Source organism: Chionomys nivalis, chromosome 4 (assembly GCF_950005125.1).
Source record: "Chionomys nivalis chromosome 4, mChiNiv1.1, whole genome shotgun sequence".
In the NCBI taxonomy this organism is placed as follows: domain Eukaryota; kingdom Metazoa; phylum Chordata; class Mammalia; order Rodentia; family Cricetidae; genus Chionomys; species Chionomys nivalis.
This window is the reverse complement of record NC_080089.1, coordinates 54,359,563-54,382,017: the sequence shown is the minus strand read 5'-3', so window position 1 is coordinate 54,382,017 and position 22,455 is coordinate 54,359,563. Positions and strand designations below refer to the sequence as shown.

The window sequence follows — 22,455 nt, the reverse complement described above, 5'->3', positions numbered from 1 at the left end:
GCATAGGGTCAGCGCAGGTGGGTCCGGAGCAGCTCCCACGAGGAGGGGCAAGTCCCTGTAGGGCCCCACGCAGAGGTGGGTTCCTGGGCGAGTGTGGCACGAAGAGGACGAGTGGCAGCTCCCCACGCAGCGCGGGAGAGCCGAGGGCGGAGCTAACCCAGAAAGTCCCAAATTCTATTTCAAGAAAAACAAAAAAGTCCTGGGAGCAGCAGTCTCCAGTCTCGGCGGCGGGGCAGGCTGCGTCCCGCTCTTCTGGTTGTCCTGTCGTTGTCGTCGCCTGCCTCTGCCCCCCTCGCTTTAAATAACAACAATAATTACAAGGGCCAGAGAGTTTTCGGAGCTGGAATGGCCTGAGCATGGGTGAGTCTCATGCAGGGAGCATGCGAGGTCCGCGGGCTGGCAGCTAGGGGTCCTTGCTCACGTCTCCACGGGACTCGGCACCATACTGTTGGGGGTGTCCGGGAGCTGTGAGGACAGAGAGGTCACGTCGCTGCCGGAGGAGTTGCCTAGGGAGCCAGACTCTGAGAAGGAGACCTGGGAGGGCAGAGACACCAGGGTAGAACAAGTGAGTACACGCCTGAGCCGGTGATCCTGGGTCACCTGCTCAGAGACCCAGCGTGTTCCCAGCAGACAAGTCGCCAGCTGAGTAAATCCTGAGGAGAGGGATGCCAGGTCCTTCAGTGACACAGGGAGATTCGGGCGGGTGAGGGAGAAACATTAAAACCAGGTTTAGTGTCAGCAGTGAAGCCCAACAGCCTTTCCCCATTGCCAGTTCTGTCCCGGACCCCTTGTCCCAACACAAAGTCCCCTCCACTCCTCTCCCACTGGGCAGTTAGCGCAGGGCCTCACCAGCTGTTGAAAAGCGGGTTGGTCCAGGTCACTCTGGAGTGCGAACTCGCTAAGCGCTTTCCAAGGTGGCTGGTACGTCTGCACCTCCACTGCGCTGCCCTGCACCGCGTTCTCATGGCGGATGGGGCTGCCCGCCACCAGGGGCGTCCCAGTCAGTCCCTGGAGGCTCTGAGGGGCAAGCGGACGGCACAAGGCATTAGAGTTAGGTCTTGGCTTTTGCACCACTTTTCGAGCATGGAGCCCCAGGTTCTGGAGACCGACTTGGAGACTGCATTGGTGTGAGGAGGCACACTTGACTGCACACGACTTGACTCCACACCTCCGCAGTGGAGATACCCTAGGGCCCACAAATCCACCACCCGCTTCACTACTATGAGCCAAACACCAGGCCAGGGAAATGGAAGCTTTTACGCCCTTTCCTAGCCAAGCATACAAAGGGGGGGACCTTCGGATCCTGACAAAGAAAATTACACCTGGCAATCCGTGCCTAGGACTCTTTGTCTAGGACCCCTCGACTCTGGGCTGTCGCTGGCACAAGACACCACCAACAACCACCGCAACTTGAAGGCTAAAGCCAGCCTTTCATTGTGGTGCCAGGCTACGTGGAGAGTCCAGTTCCGCCTAGGTCTCCCCAGAAAGAGGCCTCCGGAATGCCTCGGTGGCCACCACCCGCCTCCCGGCCACCGCCAGCACCTCACCGCCTTGTCGCTGTGCTGCTGCTGCTGTAGCTGCTTCATGAGAATGGACTTCTTCTTGTCCTTGCAACGCTTGTTCTGGAACCACACGCGGATGACCCGTGGGCTCAGGCCCGTCATCTCCACTAGCTGCTCCTTCATGAGCGCGTCGGGCCGCGGGTTAGCGGCGTAGCAGGTCCTCAGGGTGTGCAGCTGCTTCTCATTGAGCACAGTCCGCACCCTGGTTGTCTTCTCTGCCTGCTTGTGCACGTGCGTGCGCAGCGAGGGCTGCCGTCCGGACCCGGTGTCTGCAGGGGCCGAGAGAAGCAGGAGGTCGGATGAGTCGCCAGTCATGCTCCCCAAGATTTCGTTTCCCTTTTATTCCGTTCATTTGGTTATTTTTCATTTTTCTCTCCATCCGTTCGCCTTACCCAAAAGGAGCATGCTTTTTGTTCTGTCCCTGGCTCCCAAACCCGACTGCCTCTCAGCGATCTCCCGGAGTCCTGCAGGACTCTGGAGTTCTGCTCTAGGCCGCTGCGCTTACTAGGAAAACCCAACTGCGCCCAGCTGGACAAGCGAAGCCCTGTGTAAGAAGGTGGGGTTTTAGAGGAAGAGGTGGAAATCGCAGTGCGACTCCGGAGGAGAAAGGGAAGAGTCCGGGGCTTGGGACCCAACACAACTCCCAGACTGAGAAACTCTTCTGCTCCTAAAGGCCTGCTTCGGCCCGTCTCGCCGTTCGGAACACTCTGGAACACCGAAGAATCCAATTTGAGACAGCGAAGGCCTTCTGGGTACAGAATGGTTCCTTCCTGGCTGTCTGCCCTGGAGCTTCGGCCCGGAGATTCTCCCCTTCGCTTGGGTTCCCTCTGCCCAGTGGCTGGTGCCACTCACACCCACCAGGAACAGCCTTAAGCCTACATTTTCACAACAAAGGGAGCCCCTGGGCGATCTCCAGAAGGGGTTCGTTAACACCAACTCCCCTGTGTCGGCGTCCAATCTGGTCTACACGACCACTGGATATTAGCTGCACAGTTTACATTGATGTCCCCTCTAGGCATTTCTAGGTCTGGGTAAACATTTACAAATAGCCCACCCAGACCAATTTCCTCTTTCTACAGTGTGGAAACGGAGAAAGAGAGAGGGGTGGAGCCCTGGGGCCACACAGCTTGGAGAGGTGATGTCTACTAGGGTCTGAGCCTCAGACATCCTGGCTTCCTGGAGCTGGGGTCTCCGTGACACTCTCTCCACCTGTTTCTGGCCAACACCCAGTCTGAGCAACTCCTAGTTAGGACGCCAATCGTCCTAGTGATGGTTTTGTTCAGTAAACTCCCTGAACCTTTATGCTAGCTGGACCTCAAAACAAGAACACAGGCCCCTCTTTTACAAGGCTGGTCTTCTCCGGTAGGCTCCGGGCCGGATATCATCTTTTCTCCCTGACGATAACCTGTTCTTTAAAGGAATTCTAAACAAACCCAGACAAGCTCCACTCTCCGGATCCTAGCATCATGTCCTACAGGGTACGGACCACGGAGAACACAACTCCGGAAGCTCAGGCTCACACACTTCCAATTCCCCACCCCAGATACACACGGCCGGATTCCCAGCGCCAGGGCCTCTCACACCAGCTTCCCGTCGGAAGCTCGGCGGCCGGCTACACATTCGCACAACCCATCGACGCGGCGCGGCTACGCGGGCCGGGAGAGCGGCTTACCTGGCAGATGCAGGCCGCGGGCGCCGGGGAGAGGGCCGGGGCTACGCGGGCTGCCGGCCGCAGCGCGCTCCAGCAGGAGGCCGTGGTCGGCTCGGCAGAGCAGCTCGTGCTCCCGCAGCGAGAACTCATCTCCCGGCAGCAGCTGGCGGCTGCACACGGAGCAGCGGAAGCACTCGATGTGGTACACGCTGTCCCGCGCCCGCATCACCAGGTCGCTGCTGCTGAAGCCCACCTGGCACTGGGCGCACTTGATGCCGAACAGCCTGCGGGCCCGGGCGCGGCGGGCGTCAGCGCGGGGGACCCGGGCCCGGGACGCGCAGCCGTGTCCCCCAGCCCACGGGGGCCGAACCCGAGGTCCCGCCAGCTCACCTGACGTAGTCCCGCTTGCAGTAGGTTTTCCCGTCTCTCACGAAGCACGTGCACGTCTCGTCCAGGTACTGGCTGCACTCGGCGCACTTGAGGCAGGCGGCGTGCCACTCGAGGTCGGGCGACACCCGAAGGATAAACTGGTCGTGGATCTGACTCCCGCAGCCCACGCACATGGCCGTCCCGGGCTTCTCTGGCGGGGAAGGGCGCAGGGCCCGTGTCAGGCCTGACTGCCGACCCCGGCCGGCCTTGGCCGCTGCATCCCCAACCCAACCCTCTCTCGCTCTCTCGCTCTCCCTCTCTTACTCTTAGAAGTGCGACCACAAGGGAACGGAAAGCTTTCGAAAGGTCCAGAAAATAGGAAACGAAAACAACATAATCTCCTGACATTTCCGTTATCACGGTCTTTGAACGGGCGCGTCGTATCGGTCCAGATACAGACAGAACTAACGGGAGGCGGACGACAGCACAGTGACACCGGGGAGCCCCGGACGCCTCCGCGTCCACACTGGCGGCCAAGCCCGGATTTCCGCCCGCTCACAACGACTCCCTCCAATCCCAACATCTACACCGCAGCTTTCAGCGCGGTCCCCGCTCAGCTTCTTCGACAGATCTTAATTAAACACAGCGCAGATCAAGCGAATGAAATCTCTCTAGCTTCGAAAGACCGAAAGACAAGCAAACAGAAAAAAAATCCCATCTCCCTAAGTCAAACCTAATCGTCCTAGCAGAAAAGAGAAAGAATTCACAGTCTTGGGGTCAGTTTAGCCGGCTTGGGAAATAAAGTCTAATTATAAAATAAAACAACAGGATTCCAAAGGATAAACACTGCTACAGGCGAAATGCATTGGTTTTTTCTTTTATTCTCCCAAGTATTTTGTCAAATAGAAGCCACTTGTAGAATCCGCTAAACATTCTTCTGCATTGGAAATGTTGCATATTAAACACGCATACACACCCACACACACAGAAAGACTTACTCTTGGAATGATCCCCCATAGCACCCAGAAAAGGATAATGAAAAATAATATCCACCATGCAGAGAGAGATGTACGCAAAGCGTGCGGCCGGGGGCAGAAGGACCAGGGTCGCGCGCCCAGCCTCTGCTCTTTGCTAACTAACTCCTGCCCCGCGGAGTTGAAGGGGCGATTCCGCACCGGCCCGCACGCAGCATGACGTCAGCACGCACTCTCCCGGGCCGGAGCTGGAGGCGGGACCTGTAGCGTCGTCACCCGGCTCCCCCACAGCCGCGGGGACTGCGGGGGAGGTGATGGGGACCCGGAGGGTGGGCTTGGGTAGCGCCGGGAGATTGGCTGCGAGGAAGTGGGCCAGCTCTGATTGGCGGGGAGTGAACAATGGAGCACAGCCCCCTCCTCCCTGAACCTTCCAGGATCCGCTCTGCGGGCCCCGGGTCCCGCAATCCCTGGGAAACTGCGTCTCCACCCAGCGGGCTCTGCCGCAGCGCCGCGCTTTCTGTGGACTTGCGGGGCGGTTGCCCCAGTCGCTGCCTAGCAGGGTGATGGACACCTGGGGATAGATGGGAGCCGTCGCTCCCTTAAAAGTGTTTTTCTTTTATAATTTTTAAAATAGGAATTCCTCCTGGGGACGACAGGACTAAGGGAGAAAAGGGGATCCGTTGGGTCGCGACCATCGCTGGTCCTGCGGGCCACCTTCCTCCCTGTGCGCCTGAGCCTTTGTTCGGCTGGGGTCCAAGTTAGAGAGAACGGGTAGGAATTGACCACCTGGGTTTGGATAAACTCTATTCGGACTTTCCCACCCGCGCCGCCCGTACAAAACTCGATGTTGCAGGTGGGTAAAGTCGGAAGGAATCCAGAGGCTCTAGCCAAGGTCCTGCTTCCACCCTTGGGGCGGCTCTTTCTCCTCCCTCATCTTTTTCGTTTTTTGGTTAAATTAAAGCCGACTCCCACCCCCTCCTTTCTGCACTCTACTGCTTGGCTCCTTCTAAGAACATTGTTGAGATGTGTTACACTTCGAGAATAAACGATTTTCACGAACTCTAATTGTGGATTTCACAAAACCGATTACAACGCAAATAATCAGAAACAAATGTGGAGCGAGAGGTAATTTGCTATCTTCCCAATGGCTTTTTAATCCTTAGAAAATCTGCAACTTCTAAAAAGTCAGGGCTTTTTTTTTTTCCTTCACAAAATTCGCCATGAGTTTTGTTTGAAAGGGTTGAAAGACAAATCGGTGAGGTATAAACAGCGTTTATCCATAGATGGTCTTTAAGTTCCCCACCCCCATTTTAAAAGGACACCAAGAACTTGATGCCTTTCTAGATGGAGTGCGGGTGGGCTCCTGGGATAGTCTCCACCCAATCCTCTGTCCCGACTCGGTTGTCTGCAGGCCTCTCAGCCTGAGAGCGAATTCGGGCGCGGCAGCCCAACTGCTAATAGCCAGAGGCTGTTGGGCTGGGAAACGGAGGCGGCAAAGAGCTCGGAGAGCTCTGTAGAAAGTCGGGGCTAGGTAGACCCTGGCTGCACAAAAACCGCTCCTCCGAGGTGCTTCGGTGCAGGAAGCCGCCCTCTGGCTCGTCGCTCCACAGCCCGGTTTCTGCGGCTTTGGGCCCCCACCTCCACCCTAGGAGCTCTAGGGCTCTCACTGGACCTGCCACTGACCACAAACCCCTGACAACAGGCTGATCCCTTCCTGTCTCATCCACTTGCGCCCCAGCCGCTCTCAGTCTCTGTGAGCTGTGTCAGGGGCTGGAGCCCTGCTAAGTTTGCTAGTAAACCCAAACCACCACGAGGAAAGTAAGGAGCCTCGAATCTTTGCCCTGGCCGCTGAGCTGAGCCGTGTGTGACTTCGGGTGTTTCATTCTCTTTCCCTCACTTTTCCTCATCTGTAAAATGGGATGTCCTTAGACCAGCTCTTTGCTTTGTAAAAATTAAACTAGTTTCAGGGAAAGCCTTAAACTCATACCTGGTGCAAAGGAGTTGCTCATGTGTGGTGACCATGGTAACCACAGTGGCTCTCTCTGTGTTGAGAGTCTGTGTTACCAAGACTGCCTTTCCTGTGTGGGCCTTGTTAGAAGCGGGGTCTAAGTACGTTCTGCCTGTTGCCCAACGATTTGTTTGTGAATGTAATGCGTGCTTGTTCTGTGTGCCTGCCCCGTGGACGGGAGGACCATCCTGCCCTAGGTGTGGACTTTGTTTATTGGTGATGTTAGTGAGCGCTCTGCACTGGGCCTGCTGTGTGGGAAGCTCCAGGCACACCAGGACAGTGTTCCCTCACTCTCCACCCCAAGACAGCCCCTGGCCAAACCTGGCTCCCTTTACCCCTAAGATCCCACTGTTCACCCTGGTACTGGCTGTCAGGAGGAAGCAGATCTCAGCAGGAATCCTAAGCTCAACCTTTAACCCTCTTCTGCCTATAGATACTCCCCCTTCCTAACAAGAAACCCAGTCTCCCGAGACTATGCTCAGAAGACTTCTAAACCACTCACCTCTATTTCTCTGAGAGGCCATTTTCAGGTCCCTCATGTGGATCTCCTGGGTCACAGGAGTCCAGTGCTGGCATGGGAAACACATGGGTGTCTTTTGTCCTGCCTGCTTCTCTGTTCCCCTCCCCCCAACACACATAACACCAAGCTCCCCTTCCAGAGGGACAGGGTCCTCTTCTCTCCATTTCCCTTGCTGTGGCACCCAAGAGACCTTTCTCCTTTCTTGTCCTTGTTGAGAGCCGTAACCCCAGCTATTGCAGGGGAAGACTTAAGGACTGCAGAGGAAGTCCCTGAATTTGTCCCCATTCTGTCATTGATACTGAATATGCTCACAGTTGGCCCAGGTGCAAAGGTCCCTGAGAAAGCAGGTGGTCTCGCTCTGTGATGGCAGCAGCTTCTGAGAACAAGCCTTGCCTGAGGGAAGGAGCAGCAGGAACCTGTGGCCAGGGCTAGGGAGTCACCTACATAGGGCAAGCAATGGAAAACAGACTGGCTTTTGTTTTTTGGGTTTTTAGTAGTTGTTGTTGTGGTGGTGGTGGTGGTGGTGCTGGTGGGCTTAGGCAATTTTTCCATCCTTTCTACCCTTCCCATTTCCTTTCTCTTAGTACCAGGAGGCAGGACAGAGAGCAGGTCATGCTCCCCTTGACTGACAGGGCAGAGGTAGCACATGCCTGCACAGATCCCAGCTCAGGACCCAGAGAGCCTGTGGCAGCCTGCATGTGCATATTTATGCAGACACACAATCCTTCCTTTTCACATCTCCCCTTCCTGTTCTTACCCCTTCTTTTCCTGTAGATTCACAGATGTAAAAAGGCATACTGATCGTGGTCAAGCCATCACCATGGCCAACCAATACATGAGTCTCGGGGCCGTGTGCTTCAACATATCACACAGAAATCCTAGGGATGGGTTGCTGTGGAGTTACCCCTACATCACAGCTGACGAGCAGCGGTGTGGAAAGGCTACGTACCTGGTGCCAGAGCATGCAGCTATCGGAGAGGCAGCATTTGAACCAGGCTCTCAGTGTCCAGTGTCTGCTTGGGGATTCTTTGATGAAGCCGCTGGTAGTGGGAGGAGCCTCGATCTACACTCTGGATATCTTTTCAACACTATAACAAAATAGTCAACCCCCCCCCCAAAAAAAAAAGGTTAAAAAAGAGTTATAACTGACCGTCTCAATTTTCGGTCCACGGTTGAGGCCCCTTGCTCTGAGGCTGCAGTAAGGCAGTGTAGGGTAAAAGAGCCAACCAAAGAAATCCACCCTGATTCTGAGACCTGGGCCAGCCAAAGAAATACACCCTAGCTCTGAGAACCGAGCCAATGAAAGAAATACACCTTGGCCCTGAGACTCGAGCCAGTGAAAGAAATGTTTTAGCCCTGAACCCAGAACCAAAGAAATACACCCTAACTCTGAAACCAGTGCCAAAGAAACACACTTTGTCCCTACAATCAGAGTCAGTGAAAAAAAATATATCCTGGCCCCCAAACTAGAACCTAAAAGCTTTAAAAGGCTAATGAAAGAGTTTCTCTGAAATCAGCCATCTCTGCCACAGACCAACTAGGCTAGCCAATCCCTGAGCAGGGAAAAACTAACCAATCCCCCTTCTCCCTGGGAAAACTCCACCCCTAAGAAGCCCTATATAAGCCCTGGTCAATTTGCTGCTTATTTCTTCCACCCTGGTAGAGGCAGCCAGTCTCCTGGTTTCTTTGCTCCCAATAAATCTATTTCCCTAGAGCAGAGACAGAGCAGAGCCGGACTGTAACACTTTTTCTGGGGAAGCCAGAGCAGAGCAGGACTGGAACACATCTTTTGCTGGGGAAGCCTTTTCCTAGCAGCTGCAGAGTTGTTACAACTTCGCAGGGGAAGTCCCAGAGCTGAGAGGGCAGGGCTGTAACACTTTCCCTGGGGAAACCTTCCCCTAGCAGAGCAGAGTTGTAACAACTTCCCTGGGAAGCCACCTCTGTTACACTGGGGAAAACCTTCCCTAGAGTAGGGCTCTCAGCTGCTAAGTTTTCTGTGGCCTGTGCTGTTCCCTGCTCCCTACTGCCAGACAGAGCGCTCTTCCATGGGAGCTGTAACACTCAGTGTTCCTTGACTCAGGACTGCCAGGATCCCATTCCTTCTGAGCCGTGTCACCTCCAGGCGGAGCATCATGGCAGAGAGGGTATGATAGGACATGGCAGGATCCCTGGAGGTGGAGGTTTGAGGGGGACAGCCCCACGACAAGAAATGCCTTTCATAGACACCTGGAGTGTCCTAAGCCATTCATCCAGGCCCGTTTCCTAATAGCCCGTCAACTACAACCTTATCGATGGATTTATCTATTGGTTAGGTCAGCATGCCCCGGGATCCAGCATCATTCAATTCTACCTGCAGAATCGAAGCCCTCAATACATGAGCTATCTGGGGAGAAATTTTAAATCTACATCACAATAATATTACAAAAGAATATGAGATTTATTGTGCAATATATAAACAACAGTACTAGAGCTGAAAGTCAGGTTCCTTGGCCCAGGTCAAGGCATGACTGCGGGAGTACCTGCCTGAGGATGCCAGTCTACCCCGGTCCAATTCTGAGACCACCGAGCACCTCTAAGGCAGCTACTCCAGGCTTCTCCTCTTGCTTCTGCCCCACCCCTCCATATATGCGTTCACGAGACAGTTCTTTTTCTCCAAACACTGTTGGAGATGCCAGTATTTATGACTTTACCACCATAGGCTTCTCTTGGGAGGTGGAGACCAGAGCACCATGCCTCAGTTGAGCGATTAAGGCCTGGGGAAAAGAGGAAACTGGGCAAATCAGGATGAGGCATTGGGCCCTCTGCTACTGAGAGCCAATCCTCCTTCTAGTATGTATGACTGTCTTTCCTGCCCCTTTAACAGAGAGCTACCTACCGGCTGACCCTTCTCTCCTTACCATTTCCTGAACACTTGCTATAGAATGGACCCGGGGCTTAGGATCAAGTAAGAACCCCCGTCTAAAGCACCCAGACACCTCCTAACAGGATTAGCCACGGTGTTTGTAGATCCCACTGAAATGAAGTTGCTGCACTTCCTGCTCTAAATTTCAAGACCCTGACAACAGAGTGTAAAACCCTTGTGACTGCAGAGGCTGTGGTCCCACAAAGCCAGCCCAGCCTTGCAGTGCTGGGCAGGTTCCAGTATCGTCTTTAAGCAGCTCAAAATCAATAACCTTCAGAAGTCAATCCAATTAGTGAGAGATGACTGAGACTCAAGCCCACTTCAGGCCATGAGATGGGTCATGATCTTGCGGTCTGTCCAGATGGAAATGGTTTTGTGCTGTTTGTTACTTTGTTTATGGTGGACAGGCTTGGGATTAAACTCTTCCATATTTAAACAAACAAGCCATCCCACGATCTACAGCATGCTTGTCTCTGGGACAGACACTGCGAGAGGATGCAGATGAGAGGTGGACAACAAAATCACCACAGGTCACTGCAGAAGATGGTGGCACATCCCTTTAATCCCAGCAGAAACAGGCAGATCTCTGTGAGTTCGAGGCCAGCCTGGTCTACAGAGTGAGTTCCAGGACATCTACGGCTCTTACACAGAGAAACCCTGTCTTGAAAAAACAAAAGGAAAAAACAAAACAAAACAAAACGAAATGGAGACAAATGAACACTTTTGTTAAACAAACACACATACACACACAGGCGTGCGAACATATGTTTCACTCTAAATCACACCCTCAAAGACAGCTGGAGGAACACAGAGAGAGCTGGAAGCCAGGCTTCCTGCTGGATCATAGAAACAGGAGCCAACCACAGGAAGGAACTATGGCGGCTGCTTCGGGGAAAGCTGCAGTTTCCCATCTTTCCAGAAGGGGGAAACAGGATAGCTCAGCATGGCCTGGGAGTGATTCTGAGCATCTTGATTCAGGCGCCACAGGCTTGGAGCTAGGCCCTTGTCTCTTTAGTTCTCTAGTTTTGTTTTCTGAGGCAAGGAATCATGCACCCCGGGCTAGCCTCAAGATCACTAATGTGTATAATCCGCACAAGGCTCATGATTCTTTGTCTGTACCTCCTCCGCCCTGTGATTACAGGTATGCATCTCCAGACCCAGGATACATGTCTGCTTAACAACACTGCTAGATTCAAATTAGAGGAATTATCAGCATAAGCATTAATAATACCTTTCAAATTTTTAGTCACACAGCAGGATAACAATAATTTTATTTATTTTATTTTTATTTATGTGTCTGTGTGAGTGTATATCACATGAGTGCAGCAAACACAAGCCAGAGAAGGATGTCGGGTGTCCAGGAGCTGGAACTTCAGGAAAGAATGTCAGGGTCCAGGACCTGGAACTTCAGGAAAGGATGTCGGGTGTCCAGGATCTGGAACTTCAGGAAAGGATGTCGGGGTCCAGGACCTGGAACTTCAGGAAAGGATGTCAGGGTCCAGGACCTGGAACTTCAGGCAGCTGTGAGATGCCACATGTGGGGGTGCTAGGAACCAAACTCGGGCCCTCCGCAAGAGCAGCAAGCATTCCTTTATTTCCCCATCTATTTATTTTATATCCTAGCTGCAACCTCCCCCACTTCCTCTCCTACCCCCCAATCCCCTTCTCTTCCATCTCCATCCAGGAAAGGGCAGGTCTTCTGTGGGCATCAATAAACATAGCTTTTCAAGTTGCAGTAAGACTAAGCACCTCCCCCTGTATTGAGGCTGGGCAAGGAGACCCAGTGTGATGAGTAAGGTCCCCAAAGCCACTGAAAGAGTCGGAGACAGCTCCTGTTCCGGCTGTTAGGAGTCCTATAAAAGGACTAAGCTACACAACTGTCACACACATGCAGAGGGCCTAGATCAGTCCCATGCAGGCTCCCTGGTTGTCAGTTTAGTCTCTGCAAGCCCCCATGAGCCCAGGTTAGTTAACTGTGTGAGCCTTTCCATGGTGTCCTTAGCCCCTCTGGCTCCTACACTCCTTTCTATCTCAAGCACAAGACTGTCCTTTAACAAGCTATTGTCCTTTCGATGGCTTTTTGGAATAGCTTCTATTCTTTCCAACACATATTTACAAGAAACTAAATGTGTGATTCTTTTCTCCTAATAAAAAGTAAAGATTCTTGTCCTATTTTGCCTGTTCATCACCTCACATCAAAAGAGGAAATTCAACAGCACCAAATAATGGACTCTGGCCAAAGTCCGGAGCAGAGTCACTGCTCCAGGGACCCCCTGCCATTGCACAACATCTCCTGGAGGTTTGAGCTGCTGGCAGGTTCCAAATTAGGTAATCCAGGAGATAACAGAATCCAGGTCGTCAGCTCTCCTCTGTGGAGACCGCCCAAGGTCTAATCATGGACAGATTGTGATTTATGATTAGTGAGATTGGGATGAGCATTAGCCCCACTGCAGGAGGGAACCCAGTCAGGCGCTCAGCCGCTAGGAACGTGTAATTGGTTTGGAGGCAGGCAGATCCTGCCCCATATCACTGCGCTGAGCTCCATTTTGATCAACTTGAATTATGGACAGTGTGTGTTATTTATAGCTGCCCCAGACAGGCCTGATGGTTGAGAACAAAATCATAATGCCACCCTTGTTGAAGCCTCATTCTGCTGAACGGCGGCATCATTGCTTGCGGAGAGAAGAGATTTATCACCAGCAGGCTCCTCATCACCTACAGCATCAGGCGTTGTCAAGACCGTGCAGTAGGCCCAGGGCCAGGAGGCTAGCTAATCCTTGAGGGCTGGCCCTGTCCTCCATGGGATTTCAGCAGAGAGGGAGGAGGTGAAACCAGATAGCGGGTGGCCACAGAGTAAGGCCTGCTGTTTGCCAGTGGTGGTATTTGAGTTTGCTCACGGAAGAAAAAGCTGCAAGCATGGTGAGTTTAGAGAAGGGAAGGGAGAGGCAGCCTGAAAGGGAGGACAATTGTGAGGAAGAGGAAGAGGAGGAGGAAGAAGAGAAGGAGGAGGAAGAGGAGGAGGAGGAGGAGGAGGAGGAGGAGGAGGAGGAGGAGGAGGAGGAGGAGGAGGAGAAGGAGGTGACTCCCTGGCTGTGCTGGTTGATTTTTTTTTAACTTGACTCAAACCTAAACATATCTGGGAAGAGGCCATCTTAATTGAGGAAATGCCTCCCTAAGACTGGCCTGTAAGCAAGCCTATAGGACGTGTTCTTGATCAATGATTAATGTGAGGAGGGCCCTCCCTTTCATATTTTTATATTTTAAGGAGATATTCTCACCCAGGAGAAGCCCTAACTGACTTTTACAATCTTCCCACCCCCTCTTCTTCAGCGTTCCTAGGTACTAACTTATAAGGGTTGTGCTGTAGATGTATTATTGGAGATGTGGACCCCAAAGTCAGTAGTTCTCTGCATTTTGACCAGTTGTGACTTTCTGTAATGGTTAAAAAAAAAAAAAAAGTAAAAGTGAAAACAAAAAACCAGCATCTTTGATGAGGATTGAGAGCTACACTTATCTGTGAATATAAGGATAAGTGTGTAGAATGTAGTAGAAATTGTGATTTAGGAAGGTGACAGTGGCAGATCCTCGTCCCGGTTGGTTGGCTAGGTTGACAGTACCAGGCATGAATTACCACCGACTGAGTGGGACTTAAGGTGGCAGCTGGTTATGCCAGGATGTAAGTACCACTATCGCACCTTTAGAGACATCCTGCCTTCCTGATCATTGTTGTGGTTCATGGGCATTGCCCTGATTCTCTGTAATCGGTTTTCTCTCTTGTCAGCTTGCATGGCTCCTTCAGGTACTTCATGTATTTCCTTAGGAAGGAGGCTTCCATTTCAGAGCCAAATGATTTCTCCAAGTCCTGTATTCAAAACGTGTGCAGTCTTCAGCAATACGATCTTATTTTCTAGAGAGCAACCAATGACTATAGCAATAGCCTGTATTGTGTGGGAGTCTCTTGGACTCTCCTGACCAAAATGCCAGTATCTTTACAACGTAAGGTTGAGACTGAGGACAACATCGACATCTGGCTTCTATATACATGTGCTCACGTTTACACAGGCACGTATACAAGCATACAACACACACACACACACTTCTTATTGATGTACCACTATATTAAAACAGAACCTAAAAGACCAGTTTTGAAAAATAAGCCACGGTAGACTTGTACAGCTTGGCATTATCTGCCTAGCATGTCTTTTTCTCATGATTATTGTCTGTCATCAGTCCCACTGGGGTCTTTACTGGAAATTTCAGCTTCTAAACTGAAAATTGCAGTCCTCTGAACTTATGATTACCACAGGGTGGGCGAAGGTAGACACTATTCTGTCAAGCACTTGGATCATGGTAATGCTTTAATTATCAACGGTGCCTTTTAAGGGAGCACCTTTTTCTCTTTCTCATGGGGAGAGGATGTCTATTTCCGGAACATTCCCTGTAGCTCTCTAGAACATAAGCTCTTGACAGCAAGTGCTATGTCTGTGTTCCTAAGCCTAGCTGAGGGTTAGCTTTAATTGTCAAACGGACACATCTAGCATCTCCTGGAAAGAGGGTAAGTGAGGAATTGTCTACATCAGGCTGGTCTGAGGGCCTGTCTGTAGGTAACTGTCTCTCTTCCATTAATTGAAGTGAGAAGACCCACCCACTGTGGGTGGCATCATTCCTTATGCAAGGGGCTTTGAACTGTGTAAGAGTAAATACCTGAGCATATGTACGTTCATCCATTCCTTGCTCTTGACTGTGGATGTAATATGACTGGCTGCTCCAAATCCTTGCTGCCTCAACTTTCCAGCAATGATGAACTTTAACCTGGAATTGGGAGCTAAAATAAATCCTTTCTCCCCTAGGTTGCTTTTGTCGTGGTGTTTATCACAGCAACAACAAAAGAAACTAAGACAAGGGTCTAAGCACACGGTGAAGGCTCCATAGGCGGCTGTTGATGGTGTCTGGGTGTCCTTCTGTGTACTTTATACGCTGGTGGGAGCCATTTCCAAGATGGTGCCCAGGGATCCCAGCCTCTTGCTTTCTTTAGCTGGGGTAGTCACTCCCTAGATTGTTCCAGTACTGATTAAAGCCACTAATAGAATTTAGCAATTATAATGGCTTATAATCCTACATTTAGGTTAGAAAAGACAAGGAGGGAAGGGCAGGAAGCACCACGTGACAAGGACGTTAAGCCTCCAGTCAACAGCAGAACAGTGGGCCAGAAGCTGTTCTCCAACCCCGTTTGAGCTCTAGAGACTACATCCCTGGTTACTACATGAATACAGCTTGATAGGAGATACTGAACCACAGTCGCCAAGTAAGCCGCTCCAGGACAACACACCTTCAAACACTGGATGACAGGTGGTGGTTGACGCCACTGAATGGGAAGGTGGAGCTGTTTGTTAAGGAGCAACAGGTAACACTGTCGGTTAGATATGAGGTAACCTCCAAAGGTTCAAGTCCTAAAAGCTTAGACCCACTCAGTGGAGCTTCTGAGAGGTGCTAGCTTCGTCAGTAGGTTCATTAATTAAAGGCGGAGGCAACTGGAGCGAGCAAGTCACGGGGAGAGGCCTTTTATAGGGTGTATCCGGCTCTAACCCCTTGTGTCTTCCCTCCTCTGCTTCCTAGCCACCACGAGGAGAGCACAATTCCATCTCTGTGCCACAATTCCATCTTGCCACACCACAACCCCAAAACAAAGGAACCAACAGGCTATGCACTATGACCTCTAAAATCTCGAGCACAGATTTTTTTTCTTTTTGGTCATTTCCCCCAAAGGCGTGTTGTCATGGTGATGAACGGGCAACCCGGCAAGTAACACAACATACCAGCACACATTTTCACCCACAGCCTGTGCAGAAGGTGCGGGCCTCCCCCTCCTACCATTTACTACTCTGAATAGAACGCCAACGAGACTGAGAAACTTGTGTGGACCCCTCAGCTGAACCCAGAAAACACTGGATGCACACCCGGGTCAGGCACCTGCTACCTCCGAGAGAACAGAGTCATTACATTTCTCTCACTTAAATAATATCAGCTTTAAGTCTGTCGCTCTGTTACCATTCGGGATTTCAACATCTGGTAATAATAAGACTCACAATTATTAAAAATACACCAAGGGGAGCTGTTTGCATAGCCTATAAAGGTTCGGTTTCACGGTCATGCCTTTCAAACGGAGAGATGACAACACACGGGGGCGGGAGGGGGGAGTGGAGCCGAGCCGAGCGTCTACATGTTGCACAGCAGAAAGCACTTGTGCGTATTTTCAGATCAAATAAAGGAGTCCTATTGGCAGAAGTCGCCAGAAGATAAGCCCATTCTCATGCCCTGTCTTTAGAAAAGCCAAGTAACTCTTGTTGAGAACACACACGAGCATGGAAATAGAAGGAATCCATATCTGTTTCTTTCTAGGCCACAGCAAATTGAAGGAAGGACCACCTGGAAGCAGGACCATGCAGTCGTCATGAGCTTCCGAACACTTAGTCAAAACAGTAGGTTGGTTGTGCTGTGCAAACAGAGCTTCTAGACAAACCTCTGAGCCTCCGTCTTATCCAGACATTCTGAGCAGCCATAGGAGTGAATTGTAACTAACCAGACTCTTACAGATAGACAGGAGTGGAGTGTAATGTATGGATGAGAGACAGTAGTGACTGTAACATATGGATGCTTTGCCTGCACGTATGTCTGCATTCCCTGTACATGCGGTGCCTGGTGAGGCCACGCGAGAGTTACCAGATCCCCTGGAACAGGAGTTATACGTGGTTGTAAGCCACCATGTGGTACTGGGAAATGAACCCCGGTATTTTGGAAGAATGGCCAATGCTCTTAACCTCTGAGCCATCCCTCCATCCCCCCACTAGCTTTCTTATACTGTCTAGGACCACCTGGGTGGGGATGGATGCACAGCCCACAGTGGGCTGGACCACCCCGGGTCAGTTAGCAGTTGGGAAATGCTCCACTGACCTGCCACAGGCCAATCCGATGGAGGGAAGTCTTCTGACTGAGATGACTCTAGGTTTATATCAAGTTGACCGCTGAAGCGAACCATACTGTTAGCACAATCTTTTCATCTATGTTGCTCCAGGTATTAGTACTTCACGACATATTATTTATTTTATGGCTATATCTCACTCTGACTATTTATCGGTTGAAGAACATTGTCTTCTCTTGTTGACTATTATGAATAATGCTGCCACTCCCCAGTTCCTTAAGATTTTGCCTCCTCATGATTTTGCCAGTCCTCCCCTGCCCATATGTTTAAATATAGGTTTTATACATGACAGAAAATGCTGCGCTTGTCTGAGTTTGGTTTATTTTTCTTATTGTAATGACTTCCAGTTCCACACATTCTCCTTCAAATATCATGATTTCGTTTTCATTACAGCTGAATAAAATTCAATTATGTATACGTGCCACATTTTCTTTATCTATTTGCTGACAGACATCTACGCTGGGTCCATTCCTGGCTATTGTGAATAGGGAAGCAATGAGCATGAGTGGACAAGTATCTCTATGGTATCCTGATTTAACCTCCTTTGAGTTGGTACGCAAGAGTGGAATAGCTGGGTCATATTATAGTTACATTTTTAGTTTTGAAACGATCTCACATTGATTTCCATAGTGGCTGCACAAGTACACATTCTTACCAGCGGTGCATCGCGACTCCTCTTTTCCTACAGTATTCATTCTCCTTTGTTTCCTTTGTAATGACCATCCTGACTGAGGTGAGATAGAATCCCAAAGCATTTTGTTGTTGTTAGTTTTGTTTTTCTGAGACAGGGTTTCTCTGTGTACTCTTGACTGTTCTGGAGCTCTTGCTGTAGACCAGGCTGGCCTCAAATTCACTGAGATCCTCCTGCCTCTGCCTCCCAAGTGCTGGGATTAAAGGGGCCACCACCCCCTGATCCAGGATGTTTTTAATTTGTATTTTCGTAATGGCTAAGGATGTTGCTTGTATATCTTTGGAGAATAGTCTATCCATTCATTAGTCCATTTACTGTTTAATTTTTGTGGTTCACATCTATTCTAAATATTTATTCCTGGTCTAGCTTTATATATAGCTAGTAGCCAAAGATCTTTTCTCGTTGTTTTGGTTTGCTTGCTTGTTGCTGAGCTTTGTTATTGCGGCACTGGGGGCTGAACTGGGGCTGTGGGTCTAGGAATCGAGAGCTCTGTTACTTAGCCAAACCCTAGCCCCAGTTCTTTCCCATGCTGTGAGCTGTGGTGTTCATTCCTTTGCTGTGCACAGGCTTTTTGATTTTCTCTCTCTCCATTTGTCGAGTCTTGGGATTGCTTCCTGTGCTCCTGGAGTCCTTTTCCAGAAGCTGTTGCCTAAGCCTGTATCTTCAGGTATCTTATCTGTGTTCTCCAGAAGTTTCAACACTTCAGAACTTACATTGAAGCCTCTGAATTGATTTTTGTTTTGAGAAAGAGGGAGATAAGGATCTTGTTTCATTCTCATACACATGGCTATCCAGTTCTACTTGTTGAAGAGGTTTTGAATGTACATTTTTGATAGCTTTATAGTTGTAGTTGTGTGCGTTTCTTTTGGGCCTCTATTCCACTGTGTTGGCCGACATATCTGTTTTTGAACCACTACTGTGGTTCATGGCCACTCTGGCTCACAGGCTGGCTTGAGACCAGGCATCATGATACACCCAGCACTGTGTTTTCTGCTTACGATTGGTTTTGCTCTTTCGGGCCTTTTATGGTCCTATTTGAATTTTGGTTCACTAATTCTGTAGAGATGTCACTTGGATTTGGATGGAGAATGCATTGAATCTGCTTGGTACTTTGAGTAGCAGCTACTTTTAGAGTACCTCAGTCTGTGCATCTTCTAGTGTCTTGTTTCTCTGGAGCCCGAAAGATTTCATTGAGAAGTTCTATAATTCTTTTGTTAGGCTTATTTCTACATATGTTAAGGCTATTGTGAAGTGGTTTTTTTTTTTTGTGAAAATTTATTAATGATATATAGAAAACTACTGTTTTTTTATAACTTGGCTTTTGTGCCTTACCACTTTGCCAAAGGTGTTTATCAAATTCGAGAGTTCTTTCTCTTGTCTTATTGATGCATTGAAAACAATGAACACTAAATTGAATAAGAGCAGTAAGAGCAGTCATTCATATCCTGTTCCTTATTTTAAAGGAAGTCTTTCCATTTTCCCATTTAATAATGCTGACTCTAGGTGTGTCACATACAGTCTTTATTATGTTGACTCTGTTCCCTTTATTCATCGTTTCTTCCAGGACTTTACTACGAAGGGATGCTGAACTTTGTCAAAGGACTTTTCTGCATCTGTTAAGATGATCATGGGATTTCGGTCCTTAAACATAATTTTTAAAATGTATTTTTATTATTTTTAATTATGTGCCTGTATTTATGGGGTGTGTGCACATCAGTGCAGGTGCCCACAGAGGTATCAGATTCCCCCTGAAGCTGGCATTACAGGCAGCTGTGAACTGCCTGACTTGGGTGCTTAGAATCAAACTTGGGTCCTTTGAAAGAGCATGCCTGCTCTTAACCACTGAGCCATCTCTCCAGTCCATGGCCATTTTTCTAGTTCTTCTGATGGTTGGTCTATGGAGACTATTGTAGTAAGTGTTTGGTCTGTAATGTACACATATGTCTTTCAGCATGAATAGACAGTGTCTTGCTATCTAGTTCAACAACAGGATGACTCGTGTTCTACTGGATTAACACTCAAATGGATCCTAGAGCATAGCTTGATATGTACTTTAGCCTTTTTTTGGACCCTGCTTTCTAGAAAAACCAGAGTACAAAACTGTCAGAAAAAGCAAGCAATACAAGATGGGGCTTCAGATGTATTTTTTTGGTGCAATGGCACTGAGGATCCCACCACATCTGGTAACTGGAACATAGATACCTTTAGCTTATGATGGTAATTCACCTGCTAGAGATTATACTAGTGTTGAACTGGAGTTGTGTGCTCCTGGTATGTAACATGCTAGACATTTCAAGATATTTGGGGGGGAGAGAATAGTAACTACAAATAAAATAGCTCGAGGGGTAGTTAGGCTGTTCTATAAAAATGTTACAGGAGACTAGGGATTGTTAATAGTCAATCAAGATCCACATATAAAACGAAAAGATCTCCTTGACGATACGCCATAAAACAAACATCAGAATGTAACCTTTAAAGGTCATTTCACATTTCCATCAGCAGTGTTGTCCCTGAAGAAACCAAACTGAACCTGGAGGATAATGACTGATAGCAGAGCAGCCAAACCCAGTCAAGCGGTAGGTCGTCCAGCAGCCACCACACCTAGTCTGGCATCTTTACCAGAGGAGATGAACATAGCATCAAATCCATTTTAGTGGTCACTGATTTGGCAAGTGCGTTCTAGCCCTGTGAGAAAAACAGACTCAAAACGGTATTCATCCAAGTACAATGAGCAACACTATATTACAGTTTTGCCCCAGGGCTATGCTAACTTTTAGCATCTGTCATAACAGCCTGAAGAGATCTAGACCATCTGCAGACACTGCAGAACATTGAACTACCACATTCATGACATCATTCTAATTCAGTCAGATGGGCAAAAGGTGGAGAGCACATTAGAGACATTCATCTGACACAGATCCTTCAACGTGTGTGTGTGTGTGTGTGTGTGTGTGTGTGTGTAAACCCTCTAAAGCAGCAGTTCTCAACCTTCCTAATGCTGGAACCCTTTAATACAGTTCCTCATGTTGGGGTTACCCCTAGCCATAAAATTATTTCATTACTATTTCATAATTGTCATTTTACTAGTTATGGATCATAATGTAAATATCTGATATGCAGGATATCTAATATGAGACCCTATGAAATGGTTGTGACCCAAAGATTGTGAACCTCTGCTCTAAAGATTCAGGGACTCACTGCTCCGTAAGATACTTAGGGGTCCAAAGACAGGGGCATGCTAGGCTATCCCATCCAAATGAAAAGACAAATATTACACCTTGTACTTCCCAAGATGAAGAAGGAACCCTATACCTGATAAGCCTCTCTGGGCTCTAAATACAGTGTGTTCTACACCTGAAAATACTGTTCCAACTCACATACGAGGTGACACAGAAGGCTGACAGATGTGAGTGAGCTCAGCGCAGGGGATCTAGGTTGCAGTACAGACAGTCCTGCTACTTGGCCATTCATGTTTCCATCAAGATTTTATGGCAAACTCTCTGGAGTGTCATCACCCAACCCCCTGTGGTATGTGCCAAATCACGACATCTGAAGTAGATTTATAGACCTTCAAAACATAAAACAAAAAAATCATTAAATAACAACAAAAAATTTTCTGGTGTAATACTAGGCTTAATTATAGGGCATCAAGTGACCAAATGTCGGGCGTTAACTATCATGAGGTGGGAGCCATAAAGGCCAGTAAATCATAGTATCAGGTAGGTTGAAGCAACCCATTCTAGGGAGGAACTGGTATATTTAGGAATGAGTACAAGTAGAAGCAGAAGGCACAGCAATGTGCAAGGCTGGTGGCCTAGTCCCCATGAGCACTGCTATACCAGCCCCAGGAAACACTACAGCTATAAGAAGAGCCCTTTAAAACCTCCTAGCAAGAGGAGAAATCCCTTATGTGGCTAGGGGGTCTTTCAGTATGTGAATGCGGACTGAACATAGACAGCAGGTGTGCTATAGCCGTACTAGGGCACAGTTTTGAAAGACGGTCATGAAGGGAGACACTTTAAGAGCTAGAACTTCAGAAAGGTATGCTTGACCATCCTGGAGGGGCAGAGGGTAGAGGACTGGAAGGCCAGGAACAAGAAGGTTTGGGACAGAGACATGAAGAGGAGCATACAGAAGAATCCACCTTGGTAGAAGAACCAAGTCATCAAGACAGCAATGCCTAGACAGGCTCACTCAGCCAGCCTTTGTCATTACCCAGCCTGTGCTAGCACCAAGTGTTAGGAATATTTCCTAACCAAGCTCTCTGATGACGTAAAAATTCCAAATCAAGTCAAATCAAAACAAGTCAAATTAAGAAATATCCAGGTTTAATGGGAGATCTGTGCTATCGGGTGGCCCCGAGGGGGAAACAGGAAGCCGCAGAAAAGCGACCCTTGGGGAGGAAGAAAGGTGGACCACGTGTTCTTCTTTTGGGGGATCACTTAAGTACCCTGGGGAGTGGTCCTGACCCCACCCCCAGGGAGGGGTCATGACCTGGCCTGCTGGGATTTGAAGTCCAGACCAGGCCTAGGGGCTGAGATAGATTCCAGGGACTGGGGCCTATGCTCCCAACCTAACATTCCAGACTCTTTGGCTATAGGGTTGACAAAATTGGAATGGTAATTATGACAAACACTTAGGCTCTCTTTGGGAACAAAGGGCGTAGACTCAAATCCGGCTACTTCCTGCGGGCACGGGACGGCGTGGGGAAGGGGAGAGCCAGGTGTCCACATTTAGCGAGAGGTGTGGCTGGAAAGGCATCCCATGATCTGTCATCCTGGAGAAGGCAGGCATCTGTT

The 22,455-nt window shown here is 49.3% G+C and overlaps 1 protein-coding gene across 1 annotated transcript; it reads right to left on the bottom strand.

The window, feature by feature from the left end:
• Positions 1–417: 417 nt before the first annotated feature.
• Isl2 (ISL LIM homeobox 2) lies at positions 418–4,638 on the bottom strand. Its single transcript, XM_057768974.1, has 6 exons — positions 4,581–4,638; positions 3,604–3,793; positions 3,235–3,497; positions 1,548–1,831; positions 850–1,017; positions 418–534 (listed from the first exon to the last, which is right to left on the bottom strand). The coding sequence occupies exons 1-6, from the start codon at positions 4,636–4,638 to the stop codon at positions 418–420; spliced, it is 1,080 nt and encodes a 359-aa protein (XP_057624957.1).
• Between the last annotated feature and the right edge of the window lie 17,817 nt (positions 4,639–22,455).